At 56.5% G+C, this 17,132-nt stretch overlaps 1 protein-coding gene and 1 long non-coding RNA gene across 15 annotated transcripts; one reads left to right on the top strand and one right to left on the bottom strand.

The window, feature by feature from the left end:
* The first annotated feature begins 3,157 nt into the window (after positions 1–3,157).
* Positions 3,158–16,774, top strand: MST1R (macrophage stimulating 1 receptor). 12 transcript variants are annotated; one of them, XM_019821775.3, is made up of 20 exons: positions 3,159–4,818; positions 7,682–7,870; positions 7,951–8,079; positions 8,257–8,427; positions 8,732–8,892; positions 9,256–9,421; positions 9,535–9,671; positions 10,102–10,263; positions 10,360–10,453; positions 10,609–10,821; positions 10,922–11,068; positions 11,148–11,310; positions 11,475–11,534; positions 11,634–11,840; positions 12,203–12,283; positions 12,435–12,616; positions 12,700–12,809; positions 13,075–13,240; positions 13,648–13,784; positions 16,198–16,774. In XM_019821775.3, exons 1-20 carry the CDS (start codon positions 3,586–3,588, stop codon positions 16,451–16,453), a joined length of 4,164 nt encoding a protein of 1,387 aa, XP_019677334.2. In that variant the 5' UTR covers positions 3,159–3,585; the 3' UTR covers positions 16,454–16,774. The 12 variants fall into 12 exon arrangements, with proteins under 12 accessions (XP_006928840.2, XP_019677334.2, XP_019677330.2 ...); XM_019821771.3 differs by having other exon boundaries at positions 11,457–11,534; positions 11,637–11,840; XM_006928783.5 differs by having other exon boundaries at positions 11,457–11,534.
* LOC109495637 lies at positions 4,735–7,795 on the bottom strand. 3 transcript variants are annotated; one of them, XR_006592848.1, is made up of 4 exons: positions 7,668–7,795; positions 5,268–5,757; positions 5,006–5,093; positions 4,735–4,876 (listed from the first exon to the last, which is right to left on the bottom strand). It is a non-coding gene; the product is annotated as an uncharacterized LOC109495637 (long non-coding RNA). The 3 variants fall into 3 exon arrangements; XR_006592847.1 differs by having other exon boundaries at positions 5,006–5,757; XR_002739770.2 differs by having other exon boundaries at positions 4,817–5,093.
* Positions 16,775–17,132: the final 358 nt, after the last annotated feature.

The following is a 17,132-nucleotide window of genomic DNA, read 5'->3' as shown; positions in this document are numbered from 1 at the left end:
GACTTCTGGGGCAGGGGTGGACCCTGCCCTAGAAGGGCAGATGCTGCTAGGCACACCGGGCCCTCTTCCACCACCCTGGCATTTTCCAGCCCACAGGGGTCACTGTGGACCTCTCAGGAGGCTCAGCAGTGAAGGCCCAGACCCCTCCACTCTGTCCTGAGACCCTCTTTGGACAGAGCCCAAGGCACAGTACAGAAAGCCTCTATCTTGCTGCTGGGGGGCTTTCCCAGTTCTGCCACAGCTTAACCATCTCATTGGCTAGGAGAGCAAAAGACCTAGGAAATGTTTATGGGAGAGAAGTGTCCACTGAATGTGGTCTTCAGACTGTAGAGTAAATCACCCTTATGCAGTCTCTGAGAGCTGGGCTAAGATACTCTGCCACTAAAACCAACCCATGTTGGAAAATACATTTGGTGGGTAGCATAGGGTACACTGGAATGGTTCTACTTACTGTCCCAGGAAATGGGATAACCCCTGCCCTTGGCCCTATCCTGGATCATATTAGAATGGATATGGCAGCAAACCACCTGCCTAGACCCCAAGGCGCGTAGGGAACAGCCACAGGCTTGGCGGTGCTGCTCGCCCTGCACATGTGCCCTGGGTCTCTTTTCTGCCTGTTCCTGCTGCTGTTTCTCCCCTTGATCCTGGCCAGTGCACCAAATCACTGCCTCTGGGGTCAGGGTGATGCCAGGCCAGCAGTCCATGGCTGCTATTGGCATTCCTCTGGTCAGTGGTCAGCCCCCTAGATACTCCTGTTGGCTACTGTGATTCTTGTAGGACTCTCAGCACCTCTGCAGTTTAGCACCTATTCTGGGTAGGTGTGGAAATGGGTGGTCACAATTAGGTGAGTGTGTGTACCTAGGACAGTAGGCACCTGGAGTGTGGGCTTATCTGTCTGGGGATCAAGGAAGGAATAACAGGCCAAACAGGGAAGGTGTTCCTAGTGGAGGAACCAGCATGTGCAAAGCGAAGGACCTGGTAAAGAGCCTGGTATTACTGGTTTAAGTGAAGCTGGAGGAGTTTTCAAGGCCTAGGTTTCTTGAACTCCAGGTAAAAGTCTGGCAGTGGGGAGCCATTGAATTTGTTTTAAAGCTGCAGAGTGATATGGTCATATTGTAGTTAGAGACTGCTGCCACTCAGATGATCTCTTTGGGTTGGAGAAAAAGGCTGGCGTTAGTTCTCGTTTTTGTTTTTGTTTTGGAGTAGTGTTCAGAGGGATGTGAGAGCCAAAAAGGGAAAAGAGGGCACTCCTTCAAGGTGATAGATACTGGGGCAGTTGGGCAGGTCCTAAACCAAATATAGGCCAGGCCTTGTGAGTTCAGCTTGGAGGGAGCACTTATATTTAACACTCCAAGGCCCCACTTCCCCCACATGGTTTGCCTGCCCTGCTCCTGCAGAGTGGGCAGAGGGGGAAGGAGGAAGGGGGTGCTCCCGTGGATGCCGGTTCTCAAGGACCGGGGTTGTCCACCAGGGGACGCTGTTCTGGGGCTAGCCAACATCTTGGCCACATGGTGGCAGCAGAGAATCAACTGTTGACTGCTGCACCCCAATCCTCAAAACGAGTGGACAGGGTGATCAAGGAGGGCCCTTGAAGTCTCCTCCCAACCTACAGAAGTCTCTCCGAATGTAGTACCGGGACCCAAGAAACTGTCTCAGTGCCAGCAGAGAATGTTTCATTTCAGTTTTACCCAGCATGAGTGTCTTTAATCATGTTGACTGTGGAACACATGATTTTTTTTATGGGTATTTATTCATTTCCGGGCCAATTCTAGTTAGAGAAGGGAGTGCCATTTATGATGCCTGAGGCTCTGAATCCTCCCAGCACTGGGTGTGGCTGCCCAATCCTGTTTCCTCTCTCTCCCAGGTGCTCACTGAGCTCCAGCCCCAAGGGGGAGGGGAGTTCAGCACTAGGAATGGGGAAAGTGGGGAGTCAGGTATTCAGAGTCAGCTGTGCTAGAGTGGGTATAGCATATGATCTGTGGGACCCACAAAATGGACCAGGCATTGACTGGATCAGGAGGGCTTCCTGGAGGTGGTGCCATCTAAGCTGCAAGAGAAGGAAAGGAAAAAGGTGCTCCTGGAAGGAGGAACAAGGAATATTGTCTGGATAGGGGAGTAGAGGAGATACAGCTCCAAAAATCAGGCTGAATGAATCCTGCTGGGCTGAAAACTCCTCTCTCCCCCACCCCTCTTATGCTCCAAAGCCCTGGGACCCACAGTTCACAGGTCCCTCAGACCTCAGTGTAGGGCCACCCTATGAAGCTTCCCCTCCCTCCAGGGTTAAGGCCCACCTGGCTAAGGGGGCTGTCAGGCTGACAAGGTCCCCCAGAGCCCCCTTTAAATGTTAGGAAGAACCAGTTATCAAGGAGCAACCGCTGAAGTCCATGTACAAGAGGCAAGGTTGCCTCTCCTCCCCCCAACCCCATATGCCTCACTCAGACTGAAGAGAGAACTGTGGGCAGTCATCTAGTTAGAACTATATCCTCATTTCAGGGATGGAGAGACTCAGGCCCAGCATAGCTTACAGAGCAGGTTAGAGGTGCCCTGTCAAAGCCCATGTTTCCCCCATATCAGGGGGGCACTGCAGCACAGCCAGCAAAGGCAGCCAGCACTGTGTGTTTTGTTAGTCCCATCCTGCAGCTTCTGCCTACTGAGGCAGTGGTGGAGGGACCATAGCTAGGCTTGGGCCTCCCCATAAGCTGCCTCTCCTCTGACTCTAATGTCCAGCCAGCAGGGTAGGTCCTAACTCATAACCTCTACCGCCTTGGGCAGGCAGGGGACAATGCATCTTCCTGTGATACCATCCAGTCATTGACATCCCAGGGCAGGCCCAGAAAAGGATGGCCCCTGCCCTGAGAGGGTTTCACTACTCCCGGGGGCCCCCACCTCTCCCCTCCGGTCCTCCACACATTCTTGGTCTCTCAGGGGCCTCCAGGCCCTGTTCTGGAACCAGCGTCTGAGTGTGTTGACTGTATACTGGTGCCAAGGGCAAAAATAAGCCAGGTGGTCCTCAAACCCTCACTGGTGCTGGGGTGACTTCCGACCCCTCCTTCACTTCAGCCCAGTCGGTCGTGAGCGGCGGGAAGGGAAGGCTCAGACTTTCCTACCTCTCTCTGGGCCACTCCAGGCACACTCACCACATGCCACTGAGAAAAACGCCCCCAAGAGAAGGTGTAGGTAACAGGCTTTCGAAGGCCTGGAGAGTCGGGTGGGAGGAGGGGCTGGCTGGGCCGAGCCTTCAACGGGCCCCGCCCACAGTTCCGCCCACGCACCCTGGCCCCGCCAGCCCCGCCAGCCCCGCCTTGCGCCCTCCTGCCGACTTTGCTCAGAGTGCCTGCTTGGAGCAGCAGCTGGGGCAGGCAGGTGAGGGGGCCTCTTCGTTCACTGGCGGTGTGTATGTCCACCTGGTGCCAGGTGCTCAGACCCGAGGGCAGGGGAGGGCGCTGGACATCACGCTGGAGGTGGGTCAGCTGCCCGAGGGCTTTCAGGACCGGCTGCGGACTCAGGTCCCAACCAGGACCTTGAGTCTGCTCCCAGCCAGGCCCAGGCCTCCAAGAGTCCCTGCAGGGGCCCAGGTGGGCCTCGATGGAGCTTCTCTCGCCGCCGTCACAGCCTTCACTGTTATTGCTGCTGCTACTGCTGCCACCACTGCTGGCCAGAGAGTCCTGGCAGTGTCCGCGCACCCCCTACGCCGCCTTGCGCGATTTTGACGTCGAGTACAAGGTGCCCAGCTTCTCGGCCGGAGGTCCGGTACAGGCCATAGCGACCTACGAGGGCGGCAGGGACGGGAGTGCCGTGTTCGTGGCTACACGCAATCGCCTGCACGTGCTTGGGCCTGGCCTGCAGCCAGTAGAGAGCCTGGCCACAGGTCCTGTTGGAGACCCGGGCTGTCAGACGTGTGCGGCCTGTGGCCCGGGCCCCCACAGCCCGCAGGGAGACACAGATGCACAGGTGCTGGTGCTGGAGCCAGCTCTGCCCGCACTAGTCAGCTGTGGCTCGAGCCTGCATGGGCGCTGCTTCCTGCACGAGCTAGAGCCCCAAGGGACAGCCCTGCACCTGGCACCGCCAGCCTGCCTCTTCTCCGCCAACCACAACCAGCCCGAGGACTGCCCTGACTGTGTGGCCAGTCCTCTGGGCACCCTCGTGACCGTGGTTGAGCAGGGCCATGCCTCCTACTTCTACGTGGCATCCTCACTGGATGAGACGGTGGCCTCGAGCTTCAGCCCCCGCTCAGTGTCCATCCGGCGCCTCAAGGCCGATGCCTCAGGATTCGCACCGGGGTTTGCCGCGCTGTCCGTGCTGCCGGAGCACCTCGCTTCCTATCCTATCCAGTACGTGTACAGTTTCCGCGCCAGAGGCTTTGTCTATTTCCTGAAGGTGCAGCGGGCCAGCGTGGCAGCTGCCCCGGAAGCCTTGCACACACGCCTGGCACGGCTCAGCGCTGCTGAGCCCGAGCTGGGCGACTACCGCGAGCTCGTTCTCGACTGCCGATTCGCACCCAAACGCCGGCGCCGCGGGGCCACTGAGGGAGGACAGCCCTACCCAGTGCTGAGGGCGGCCCACACAGCTCCAGTGGGCAGCAAGCTAGCTGCTGAGCTGAGCATCGCTGAGGGCCAAGAAGTGCTATTTGGCGTCTTCGTGGCTAGCAGAGACAGCAGTCCCGGTGTGAATCCCAACTCTGTCGTCTGTGCCTTTCCCATCGACCTAGTGGACACTCTCATCGAGCATGGTGTGGAGCGCTGTTGTGAGCCTCCTGTCCCCCCTGGCATCCGGCGAGGCCTCGACTTCTTCCAGTCGCCTAGTTTTTGCCCCAACCCGGTGAGCAGAAAGAAGGGGCCCTCACCTGTGAGCAGGTGGTAGAATCCAGTAAGAGGGTCTGGGAGGGAGGGAGAAGGGCAGGAGGGAAGACGTTTTCTCTTCCACCCAGTTCCTTAGTGCTGGGGGCAGGTGGGGGTGTGGAGGGCGTGAGGGAATCAGCCAAGCACAGGCTATACTGGAGGCTCACCTACTAGCCAGACTAGTCTCTGTTTCTCCTCCATTTTGCTCTTTCACTCTCTTAGGTACTATGGCCTCTGATTTTTTTAGGTAGTTTCCTAGATTGTGTGAGAAGGAGATTGCATCACAACTGTCTGGCAGAGACACTGCCTAACTCCAGTACAATGACCCCCTCCTACCTGCCCACCGCACATACCCTCAAGGACATACACAGAGAAATAGCCCCCCACACAAGCAGATGCTAACAGATTCACACAGATACGGCTGCTCACCAACACAGTTTCTCTTTCCCTTTGGAAGCACTGTTCTGTTCCGCTTTCCAAAGAGGGTGGGGCAGGAGCTGTCAGAGGATGCCCCCACCCCATTCCAGGGAGCCTCCTGGGCCTTGGAAGTTTGGGGGCTTGTCAGAGAGCCTGCATGGCTTCGGCTTCACAGACACACTCGTCCCTGATTGTCCTCTGTGGAGTGACTGGGGGAGGACCAAGGACATGGTGGGAAGGCAACTTGGCTCTAGTAGATTCCAGGAAGCTCACCCCAGTCTTGTGCAAACAACTGTAAACATCTGGGGATGAGTAAAGGCTTAGGAGGGGCTGGTTGGAAGTGGTTCACCATGAAGGAGTCCCAGACTTTCTTTCACTATGGTTGGGGCCCTGCTCTAGTTCCCCATCTCACCCCAAGTAAGAGGTCTCCCGGCCATCGCTGAATTGGGGGCTTTTCCCAGCAGACCCTACCCAGGTTCTCTCCAGCCATGGTGTCAGGGAGCTGGAACAGAGACAAACAGGACATTCCTTAAAATGCTAAGGACAAAACCCAAACTGAGAGCCATGGAAACAGTCCTACCCTAGCTTGTAAGAGGTAAAACCAAGACAATGGAGTGAACAGCACTGGATAAGTGGTCTTTCAGTGAGCTCGCTCACAGTCACTGCTCTGAGTCTTTGGCTGCCCTGTGGCTCTGCTACTTCTGTGATGTTCCCCACTGACTCCTTTCTGGCTCTTACTAATGCCTCAGAGGTGGAAGGAGAATGTACGAACAGCGAGGAGTAGGGCATCTCCAGCCTCCCTCCCTCAGCTGAGTCCATCTGGGTTGAGGAGGCCCTACGGGGGGAGAGCCCTCGTCAGGGCCTGGGCAGCCCTGCCTGCCCTCCTCTCTTCCTTCTGGGGGAGTCTGAACCTCTCACGGACTTGGCTGGTGGTCAGTGGGTCAGAAGACATCCAGCATGAGTTGGCAGTGCTAGGTTTGAGGAGGACTGATCTCAAGATGGCCCACAGGCTGGCCAGGGAGGTGTGTGAACCAGCCTGTACAGTGTTTGTCCAGTGACTGGGCATGTAGCCTCCAGGGCAACACCCACTGTGTGCTGATTGTGGCTGGCCTCAGGAAGCCTGTGGGACTCTGAGCTGGCACCTGCCTTCCATGGGTTCAGGTGGGATTTGACTCTGGAGCAGTCACCCTCCTTTGTGGGGCACTGGACACTTGAGTCATGCTCTTAGGAGCCACAGGCTGGCTTATAGACACACCTGAAACCCAGAGCTAAGTCCTAGGACCCAGGGGCAAGCAGACAGGGGTGTGGTCCTGATCAGGGTAGGGCCTCTTTGCCACCCCTCAGCCCCACCTGTTCCTGAGTCATGCTAAAAACACCCGCTGGCTTCCGGCTAAGGTCAGGCCCCTTTCCTGCCTCAAGTGAGGACAGAGTCCCAGTTCCCACCCATCCAGGCTACAGACCTAGAGTGTGTGGAATTTCTGTGCCCAGCTCTGCACCCCCAGGGCTCCTGATCAGCACTGAGGTCTCAGGACTAGGTTAAGCACACTTGGTTTGATGGGAGCCCCAGGGCTGGCAAGGGAATGTCGCAAGCCCCAAGGCTACTGAGCCCTGCCTGTGCTTTGCACCCAGCTCCAATGCCTTGCATCATACCCTGATATGATTTCCCAGAAGCTTCCACAGTCCTGCCTTGGTGCCTTGAGGGCAGTCCCCCAAAACACCTTCCTATTAAGAACAGGTGACAGGTGTTTCCCAATCCCTGGGGCCTAGCCTTCAGGCCTTGGTTTTTCCCTTTTATATCTGAAGGGGATTCAGGTTGCAGCTGGAGGTACAGGAAGATCTTTGGAGTCTCAGGGAGAAGAACCATGTTACCAGCCCCATGCTGGCCAATTAACTTCAGAGTTCAGCCACCTTAGGCTGGAGAGAAACTGAAGCCCCCAAAGGGGACAGGGTTTGCTGAAGTACAGGGAATAACCAGCAGGGGGCAGAAGAGGACTCTGCTCAAGAGCTCAGACTTCTTGCCTGGCTCCTCTCCTGAGGGCCTATAAGGCCTTGGACAAGTGACCAAACGGTTTCTGAGCTCATTTCCTTATCTGCAAAATAGGGGTGTTGAAAGCACCCACTTTACACAGTGGTTGTGAGGCAAGAATGAGGTTGGGTCTGTGAGACTCTAAGTCATTATCAGAATGGACATGGCAGGTCAGGGCAAGGCATAGCAGACGCTGCCCTTCCAGCCTGGGCCTTCCTTCCTGGACTTACTACCTCTGAGAGCCCCATAGGTGGGAGGGGGTGGGTAAGTGGCAGACCTGGAGTCTTATCCAGCCAAGTCAGGTAAGGGATGGGGGTTTGGGCTGCTGTGGTCACTGACAGAGATCCCAAGGGGCCAATGTGTGAGGATGAGCCCTGACTCCTTACCCGACTCTCCTCAGCCTGGCCTGGAGGCCCCCAGCCCCAACACCAGCTGCCATCACTTTCCTCTGCTGGTTAGCAGCAGCCTATCACGTGTGGACCTCTTCAACGGGCTATTAGGACCAGTACAGGTCACTGCACTGCATGTGACACGCCTTGACAATGTCACAGTGGCCCACATGGGCACAACTGATGGGCGCATCCTGCAGGTAGGACCCCCATCTCCACAGCTCCTTGTTCCTGGGTCCCCTTCCCCATTTCCATTTTGCTCACAGCTAACCTATCCCAGGTGGAGCTGGCCAGATCTCTCAACTACTTGCTGTATGTGTCCAACTTCTCACTGGGCAGCAACAGGCAGCCCATACAACGAGATGTCAGTCGCCTTGGAGACCACCTGTTCTTTTCCTCCGGGGAGCAGGTAAGGTGGGACTAGGGTAGGGCCTGGGGCCAGGGCTGTGGAAACAAAGCCTCCCCATCTAATCCAGGGAGGCACTGACATACAGGTCTCACCACCCTGACCTACAATGGGACCAGGCAGTCTCTGGGTCTAGTTCTCCCTCCAGCCACCCATGAACCACCCCTCTGCCACTCCAAGGTCTTCCAGGTACCTATCCAGGGCCCTGGCTGCCACCACTTCCTCACCTGTGGGAGTTGTCTGCGGGCACAGCGTTTCATGGGTTGTGGCTGGTGTGGGGGCATGTGTGGCCGGCAGAAGGAGTGTCCTGGCTCCTGGCAACAGGATCATTGTCCACCTGAGCTTACTGAGGTATGACTTGCTTGGCAGGGCCCAGGTAAGGGTGGGACAAGCTGGGCCTGGAGTGGGGGTCAGCATGTGTTAACCATGATCCTCAGGCCTGGAATGTCCCCAATATCAACAAGGAGGGTATTCTTGTCAGAGGGGATGGCACATGCAAAGACTTAGAGGCAGAAAAGTGCCTGAGTGAGGACTACAAGTGACCTAGGAGACTTGGAGGGAGGGCAGGCAAGGGGCATAGCAGAAAACTCTGGGAAAAGCAGACAGCTGAGAGCCCGGATGCACACAGGGACTCAGGCTCTCTCCCTCTCTTCAGTTCTACCCCCAGAGTGGACCCCTAAGGGGCAGCACAAGGCTGACCCTGTGTGGCTCCAACTTCTACCTGCGCCCTGCTGATCTGGTGCCTGAGGGCACCCATCAGGTCACCGTGGGCCAAAGTCCCTGCCGACTGCTGCCCAAGGACAGCCCAAACCTCAGGTACAAGCTGGTCTCTGCGCTTCCTGTCCCTGACAGGGGTGACCAAGCAGCCCCTTCCCTGTGAGACCCTGTCTTCTGCTTACTGGGGGCAAGGAGATATCAGGCAAACTGCAGTGACTCTGGTTGCTTGGTGTCTAAGGAGACCTCTCTGTCCCTGCTTGAGCCTGCATATGCCCTACCTGTCTGTTGAGTCATGGAACTGGGCAAGGTTAGTCCCTGCCTCACCAGATCCTGCTTACCTTGGAGGAAGGCATGAGTAAAGAGATACCATCCTCAGGCTCAGAGGAGACCTGTGGTATGTAGCAGGCATACAGCCAGGCCTGTGTGACCCCTGGCTGACCTTGGGTTCCCCTGGTACCCTAGCCCAGTACCCCGGAAAGACTTTGTAGAGGAGCTTGAGTGTGAGCTGGAGCCCTTGGGCATGCAGCCAGCCGGGCCCGCCAACATCAGCCTCACTGTGACCAACATGCCACCAGGCAAGCACTTCCAAGTGGATGGCACCTCCATGCTGCAAGGCTTCTCTTTCATGGTGAGGCCACCTTGCCTTGTCTGTACCCTTGGCCAGCCAGGCAATGTGGGCAAGGAAGGGCTTGGAGTGGAAGGCCTTTTATGCCAAGCTAAGCCACCTCTATGTCTTCTTAGGAGCCAGTGCTGACAGCAGTAAAACCCCTCTTTGGCCCACGGGCAGGGGGCACCCGCCTCACCTTTGAAGGCCAAGGCCTGTCTTTAGGCACCAGTCAGATGGTGCTGGTCAATGGGACTGAGTGCCCACTGGAACAGTAAGTGCCAACATGCAAGGGGAGGGGAGGCCACAGGGCTCCCCATTCAGGGAGCCCTTACCAGGTGGGCCTTGGATCCTACCAGGGCAGAGAGAGCAGAGCTCAAATGGTCAGTGTAGGGAGCAGGTCCGGGAGGAAGGGTCTGTTGCCCCCTCCAGCCCACGGGTGGTTTGGGGATGGTGAGAGAGCCCATCACAGAGTTAACTGGCTCTAGCCAAGGCTTTGGGGAACCTTTTCTGCCCTGCCTTCTTCTTGGAAGCCTTAAAGACCCTGTCTTCAAACAGACTCATTGATAATGGGCAGGGTGGGAAAATGACCAACAGAAGAACTGAGAGGGATTGGCAGACCTTAAAGGAGGTGGGTCTGGCCATCACCTGGAGGGTGATCCTGAGACCAATCCTCCCACCCCTACCCCCACCCCGTTCTGCAGGGTCAGCGAGGGGCAGCTCTTATGTACTACGCCCCCTGGGGCTGCTATGGCCAGGGTTCCCATTCACCTGCAGGTGGGGGGCGCTGTGGTGCCAGGCTCCTGGACCTTCCACTACCTGGAAGACCCCATTGTGCTGGGCATCAGCCCCAACTGTGGCTACATGTAAGTGCCACCCCCTTGCCCACTCTGGTCTCCTAAGGAATGAGGGAGGCAGCCTCAGAGAGCACCCCAAGCCCACCACATTGCTTTCCTCCACAGTGGCTCCCATGTCACCATCCATGGCCAGCATCTGACTTCAGCGTGGCACCTAGTGCTGTCATTCCATGATGGGCTTATGGCAGTGGAAAACAGGGTGAGCTGTCACTGGCAGCTGCCAAATGGACACTAGCCAGGAGGGAGGAAGGCTGGATCAATCCTCTGAGGTCTAGCTCTACCCCGTGCTGGGCTGAGGAGACTGGGGTGGCCGTAGGTGGGATGCCTGGCTAACCACTCTCGCATGGGCCCTAGCAGTGTACAGGGCACCTCCCGGAGCAGCATCGGTGCCGCCTGCCCGAATATGTCGTCCGAAGCCCCCAGGGGTGGGTAACAGGGAACCTGAGTGCCTGGTGGGATGGAGCTGCTGGCTTCACGCAGCCCGGCTTTCGCTTCCTGCCCCCACCCCATCCACCCACCACTGACTTTGCCCCACTGAAGCCCGAGGAGCACGCTGTTAAGTTTGAGGTAAGTGTGGGGGATGGAGGGCAGGGACGGTGAAGGGTTAGGGCTGAAGCCTTGCCCAGAGGAGATGGGGGCACTGGCCAGTCCTTATGACTCTCTGCAGTATATTGGGCTGGGCGCTGTGGCTGATTGTGTGGACGTGAATGTGACCGTGGGTGGTAAGAGCTGCCAGCATGAGCTCCGGGGGGATGTGGTCATCTGCCCTCTGCCTTCCTCCCTGCAACTTGACAAGGATGGCGCCCCACTGCAGGTAGGCAGCTCAGCTGGCTCTCCACATGAGACATGGGCCAGGGCTTGCAGGCTGGGCCTGAGCTGCCACCTGCCCCCAGGTCTGTGTGGATGATGGATGTCACATCCTGGGCAGGGTGATACGGCCAGGCCCAGAGGGGGTCCCACAGAGGCTACTCCTTGGTGTCCTGCTGGCCCTGCTCCTGCTCGTGGCTGCACTGGCCGCTGCGCTGTTCTTCAACTACTGGCGGAGGAAACAACTGGGTGAGCTCTCCACTCCCCTCCTGACTTGGCCTATACCAAACCATGGCATCTCCAAGTCCTCTTTCTGCCCAGGCCTTGGAGGTCTGCCCATACCTCCTGGGGACTGAGTTTGGAGAGGCTGGCCACCAGGGGCTGTCTTTCCACAGTCCTTTCTCCAAACCTAGATGACCTGGCATCCTTGGACCGGACCACTGGAGCCATCCCCTTGCCTGCACTCCGCTCAGGTTCTGACTACAGAAATGGCCTTGGTGAGACGGGGGAGGTGCTGAAAGCTGGGGCCACACCCTCTGTTCCACAGACCCCTCACTTCCTCTCCTCCACAGCAGCCCCTGCCACTCATGGTCTGGATTCCACCACACAGAGCCACAAAGCATCCGTCTCAGACAGTGGGGACGGCTCCTGTGTCCCACTGTTGCAGACAGAGTCCATCCAGCTTGGGGACTTAGACTCTGCACTCCTGACCGAGGTCAAGGATGTGCTGATCTCACATGAGCAGGTGGTCACCCACAGGGACAGAATCATTGGCAAAGGTATGGGGGCCAAGCCAGGTGGGGCTGGGGCAGAGATGGAGTCCTGAGATGACATGGACTCAAGGGGCATTTGGGCAGGACTCTGCTCTGGCCTTTCCACCAACCTTTGTGACCTTGGGAATACCACGTAACCTCTCTGAGCCTCCATTTGCTCATCTGTGAAATAGTAATTAGTTCTGTCTTCAGTGGATTCTGGTGCAGATTAAGTAGGCATGGGAGGGGTGCAGGCTCTGTCATTATGTAGCTGCTATTTGTTTTTAATGTCACATCGGCCAGTTGGTGCTCTGAGGTTTGGTTGCCAATGAGAGGGTGTGGTGTGCACCCTGAGCATTGGGGCCCTCTCACCATCTCCCCCTCACCAGGCCACTTTGGAGTTGTCTACCATGGAGAATACACAGACAAGGACCAGAATCGAATCCATTGTGCCATAAAGTCGCTGAGTCGTAAGTAGGGAAGAGGCTAGGAAGATCCCCGTCCCTGCTGTGCTACCACCTTGCTGAGTAACCCTGAACAGGAGAACTTTCTTCTCCATTCCTCCATCTGACCCTGGCAAAGGGTCTTCCTGCCCTGAGTCTGACTCAAGCCACTCCACAGGCATCACAGAGGTGCAGGAGGTGGAGGCCTTCCTGCGCGAGGGGCTGCTCATGCGTGGTCTGCACCACCCAAATGTGCTGGCTCTCATCGGTATTGTGCTGCCCCCTGAAGGGCTGCCCCAGGTGCTGCTACCCTATATGCATCATGGAGACCTGCTTCAGTTCATCCGCTCACCCCAGCGGGTCAGTGTTCGGGTCAGGAGACTTGGGCAGCAGCTGGGGATGAGTTGCTATGCCCTTGCCTACCGACCCACCTGTGCCCCTAGAACCCCACGGTGAAGGACCTCATCAGCTTCGGCCTTCAGGTAGCCCGTGGCATGGAGTACCTGGCAGAGCAGAAGTTTGTGCACAGGGACCTGGCTGCTCGGAACTGCATGTGAGGGGCCGGAGCATTTGGGGTGAAGGAAGGGAACAGGGCACCAGGGTGCACAGCTGCCCAAAGGCATCTCAGGGAAGGGCCCACGCTCCAGCCCTTGCTGTGCAGCCCTGGGCATGTCCTCCCCTCTCTGGGCCTCAGTTCTCCTATCTGCCCAGTGCAGGCTTAGATTGGACACGGTGGCTCTGAAACCCTGTGAAGGCCTGGAGTAAATGGGTTTAGGGCCAGGTGGGGGCCAGTCCTGAGTATGATCCCCTGCTCTCAGGCTGGATGAGTCATTCACAGTCAAGGTGGCTGACTTTGGCCTGGCCCGTGGTATCCTGGACAAGGAGTACTACAGTGTTCGACAGCATCGCCATGCTCGCCTCCCTGTCAAATGGATGGCACTGGAGAGCCTGCAGACCTACAGATTCACCACCAAGTCTGATGTGGTGAGGCCCCACCTGCCCCAGAGTCCACATGGCCTCAGTGTCCTGGGAGAGCACTTGGCCTTGCCCTTTTAGGTCCAGATGATGATCTAAGCCCAGGGAATCCCTAAGCTGAGCAGCCCCCGCAGCCCATTTGCCCACCTCTTGAGCAGGTCTAAGATAGAGCCCTCTTGCCCCGGCAAGAGGGGGCTCTGAACTCATTGGCTCCTTGCAGACAATACAGGGCCTACAGGCCCAACTCTGGGCAGGGTCTGGTGATGAGAGGAGACTGAGGAAAGATGCGTATGAGATACTGAGGAGCGGGCTCTGATTGATTTCCAGCTGGAGGACTCTAGGAGATAGAGGACCTGGGGGGCCCACCTGTCCCCAAATTTGGGGTAAGAGTTGAGTCTCCTTTCTCCTTCCCACAGTGGTCATTTGGTGTGCTGCTGTGGGAGCTGCTGACACGGGGCGCCCCACCATACCCCCACATTGACCCTTTTGACCTCACTCACTTCCTGGCCCAGGGCCGACGCCTGCCCCAGCCTGAATATTGTCCTGATTCTCTGTGAGTATGTGGAGGTGGTAGTGGGAGGGAGCTGGGCCCCAGAGACAAGGAAGGGACAGGAGACAGTGTTCTTGCCTGGCTCTCGGACTGATCCTCTGGTTGACCTGGAAAGGGACCCTCTCTGGACCTCAGTTTCCTCATCTGTGGACTGGTTCCACCAGCATTTGGGGCTGAGTGCTGGGAGGAGATCATGGTTGCCATGGTAACAGTACTCCCCACTCAGAGTCTGGGTTGAGGCCAGTGATTTGATTTCTCAGCACTCCTCACCCCACCCCCGCTAAGGGGGGCCTGTTTTCCATCTTTTCCATTCATTTAACCTCAAAGAGAGGTTCCATTAGCTCCCACACTAGCCCCCACCCCCAACATCTCCCTACTGGATATAGTTTCAGATTCCCTGATCCCAAGGCATGGTGACAACTATGAAACAGTCACTGTGCCTGCCCAGTGGGTCTGTGCCGGGGTTCAGCTTCAGAAGCAGTACACGTGCCTTGTCTGTGCCCAGATCTTTGTGGTTAGAACAGGAAGAACCAGGTCACAGGTAAAGGTAGTTGATGATTCCAATCTCAGACTGTGCTCTAGAAGGGTACGAGTAACCCTTCTTCCCAGCCCCTGCCTGCCTTGGGTTTGATCTTTATTATTCATTTCACTAATGCCTCTGGTTTGAAGTAAGTGAAATCATCTTTACTACCCATCTGCCCCTGGGTCACGTTCCCTGAAACAGACTCTCACCTGGAGCTATATATACAGGGAGTTTATTGATAGACTGGGGGAACCTGAGTCCTCTGAGTGGGGAGTACTATTACCATGGCAACTGTGATCTCCTCCCAGCCCCAAATGCTGGTGGAACCAGTCCACAGATGAGGAAACTGAGGCCCAGAGAGGGTCCCTTTCCAGGTCAACCAAAGGATCAGTCAGAGCCAGGCAAGCAGAGAGCCCAGGGAAGCAGGACTGGGCAGGTGGAGAAGTTGGGCTGCCATGCAGATGCCGCAGAGGCTATAGCCCATCCTTGGGCTATAGCCCAGGGGGCTGCTTGATCTGGGGTGGCTCTTTGGAGTTTTAAGAAATATATATATATATGTATTTTTTTATTTTATATTTTTTAATTAAAAAAATCTTTTTAATGTTTATTTATTTTGGGGAGAAAGAGACAGAGCATGAGCAGGGGAGGGGCAGAGAGAGGGGACACAGAATCTGAAGCAGGCTCCAGGCTCTGAGCTGTCAGCACAGAGCCTGACGTGGGGCTTGAACTCACAAACTGCAAGATCATGACCTGAGCTGAAGTCGGTTGCTTAACCGACTGACCACCGACTGGGCACCCAGGTGCCCCTTTTAATGTTTTTTGAGAGAGAGAGAGAGAGAGAGATAGTGTGTGAGCAGGGGAGGGGCAGAGAGAAGGGAGACACAGAATCTGAAGCAGGCTCCAGGCTCTGAGCTGTCAGCACAGAGCCCAGTGTAGGGCTGGAACCCACAAACTGCGGGATTGTGACTTGAGCTGAAGTCAAACGCTTAACCAACTGAGCCATCCAGGAGCCCCAGAGTTTTACAAAATTTAGATCAAGGGGCCAGGTCCTTGTACTGGACATTAATAAGTCACTGGTCATAGTGTGAGCTTGGGGGAGGCAGTTACTTTCTGCCTGGGGTGATTCCTAGGGAGGGCTTTAGCCAAGGGTCAGCAGCACCCACTGGGAGGATGAAGGGGGGATCTGGGTGGACCATCACAGCATCCACTAGACCAGACCAAGTCTCTTTTCCACTTGAGGCCTCAGTGTCCTTATCTGTAAAGTTTGGATGATGACAGCACCACCCTCAGAGTCTGAGAATTATGAGATTATTGTGTGTAGGGCACTTAGTGTCATTTAAGGCAGAGGCAGCATTTCCAAGATGAAGAGGCATGTATTGGGGCCCACCAGGTAAACCCACAGAAACAATGGCTGGGCATCCCACATGTCCATGTCTCAGGACTTTTAATCTCCATTTCACTGGACATGGGCTTCCTTCCTAGAAGACCTAAGATGATAACTGATAGCCTGTGAGCTGCGCCTTAAGCTAAGTAAGCGCTTCACAGGCATCCTCCCACCCTATGCCGCCACAGCTCTGTGATCAGAGGAGGATCCAGAGACACAGAGAGGTTAAGAATCTTGCCCAAGATCACATTGCTCAGGTCACACCGGGGCTCAGGAGTCCAAGCTCTTAATCCCTGGGGCAATTCAACCTCTGCCACGGTGGGGAGGCAAGACTGGAACAGCAATCACAACGCTGAGAAGAGCTGCCTCTGACTGGGCAATGCTCTGCACTAGGCCCTGTTGCCTGTTCTCGTTCCTGTGTGGCCTGCCAGAGGATTAAGAGCAGGTGGGCAGCCTGGAATCTCTGGGTGGCGATGTGCCCTGCCTCTGACATGCCCCCCTCCCCACAGGTACGCAGTGATGCAGCGCTGCTGGGCTGCGGACCCTGCAGGGAGACCCACATTCTCAGCGCTGGTGGAGGAAGTGGAGCACGTGGCGGCCAGACTGCTTGGGGACCACTACGTGCAGCTGCCTGCAGCCTATGTGAACCTGGGTCCTGGTGCCTCGGATGAGGCCAACATGCACCCAGAACAGTCGCAGACCCCACCTGTGCACAGGATCGCACGTCGGCCCTGGCCTTCCTCAGAGCCACCACAGCCCACGTGACCTCTGCCCTAGGCAGGCCCCAGGGATTGGACCTGCCTAACAGCCAGGGAGTTAATCCCAAACTGTCTCTAGGCCATGCCAGGCCAGGGGCAGCCTGAGCTGGCTTCTGCCCTGTCCCTGCCCCCTTAACTTTCAGGGGTGACAGGAGGGAGCAAGGCACTTGTCCCTTCACTCCAGAGAGGGAGCAGTGAGGATGATCCTTGATGCGAGGAGTATTTACGGCATACCTGGTGTGTGCTTGACCTTCTGGGCACAGGGGACTTAACAGTGACCGCACAGACACTGGCCCTTGAATTAGTAAATGAACCAACGAATCATCAAGTGCAAATTGTGGTCAATGCTATGAAAGAAAGACAGGCTGCTTTGAGGGAATGGAGGTCAGCTTTAGAGAGAGAATAGAGGTGAAAGAAGCCTCCCCAGGAGGTGACATTTCTGCTATAACCCTGTCAGGTAGGAACTGTGCCAGAAGCAGAGGTGGGGGAAGACAGTTTTGGGCAAAGTGAGCAGCACATGCAAAGACTCTGAGGCTGGAAAGGGGTTGGATCAGTAAGAAGGCTCCAGAGAACAGGAAGGGTAGGGCAAGGTGCTAATTCAGGTTACGGGGCCCTGGGGACTTCTTGATGGAACCAAGAGGGGTGGGTTGAGTACCCAGGCATGCAGTAGTCAGAATGGCTTCTTC

The sequence above is a fragment of the Felis catus genome, chromosome A2 (genome assembly GCF_018350175.1).
Source record: "Felis catus isolate Fca126 chromosome A2, F.catus_Fca126_mat1.0, whole genome shotgun sequence".
NCBI lineage: Eukaryota > Metazoa > Chordata > Mammalia > Carnivora > Felidae > Felis > Felis catus.
The sequence above is the reverse complement of the archived record's forward strand: the minus strand, read 5'-3'. Positions and strand labels throughout refer to the sequence as shown.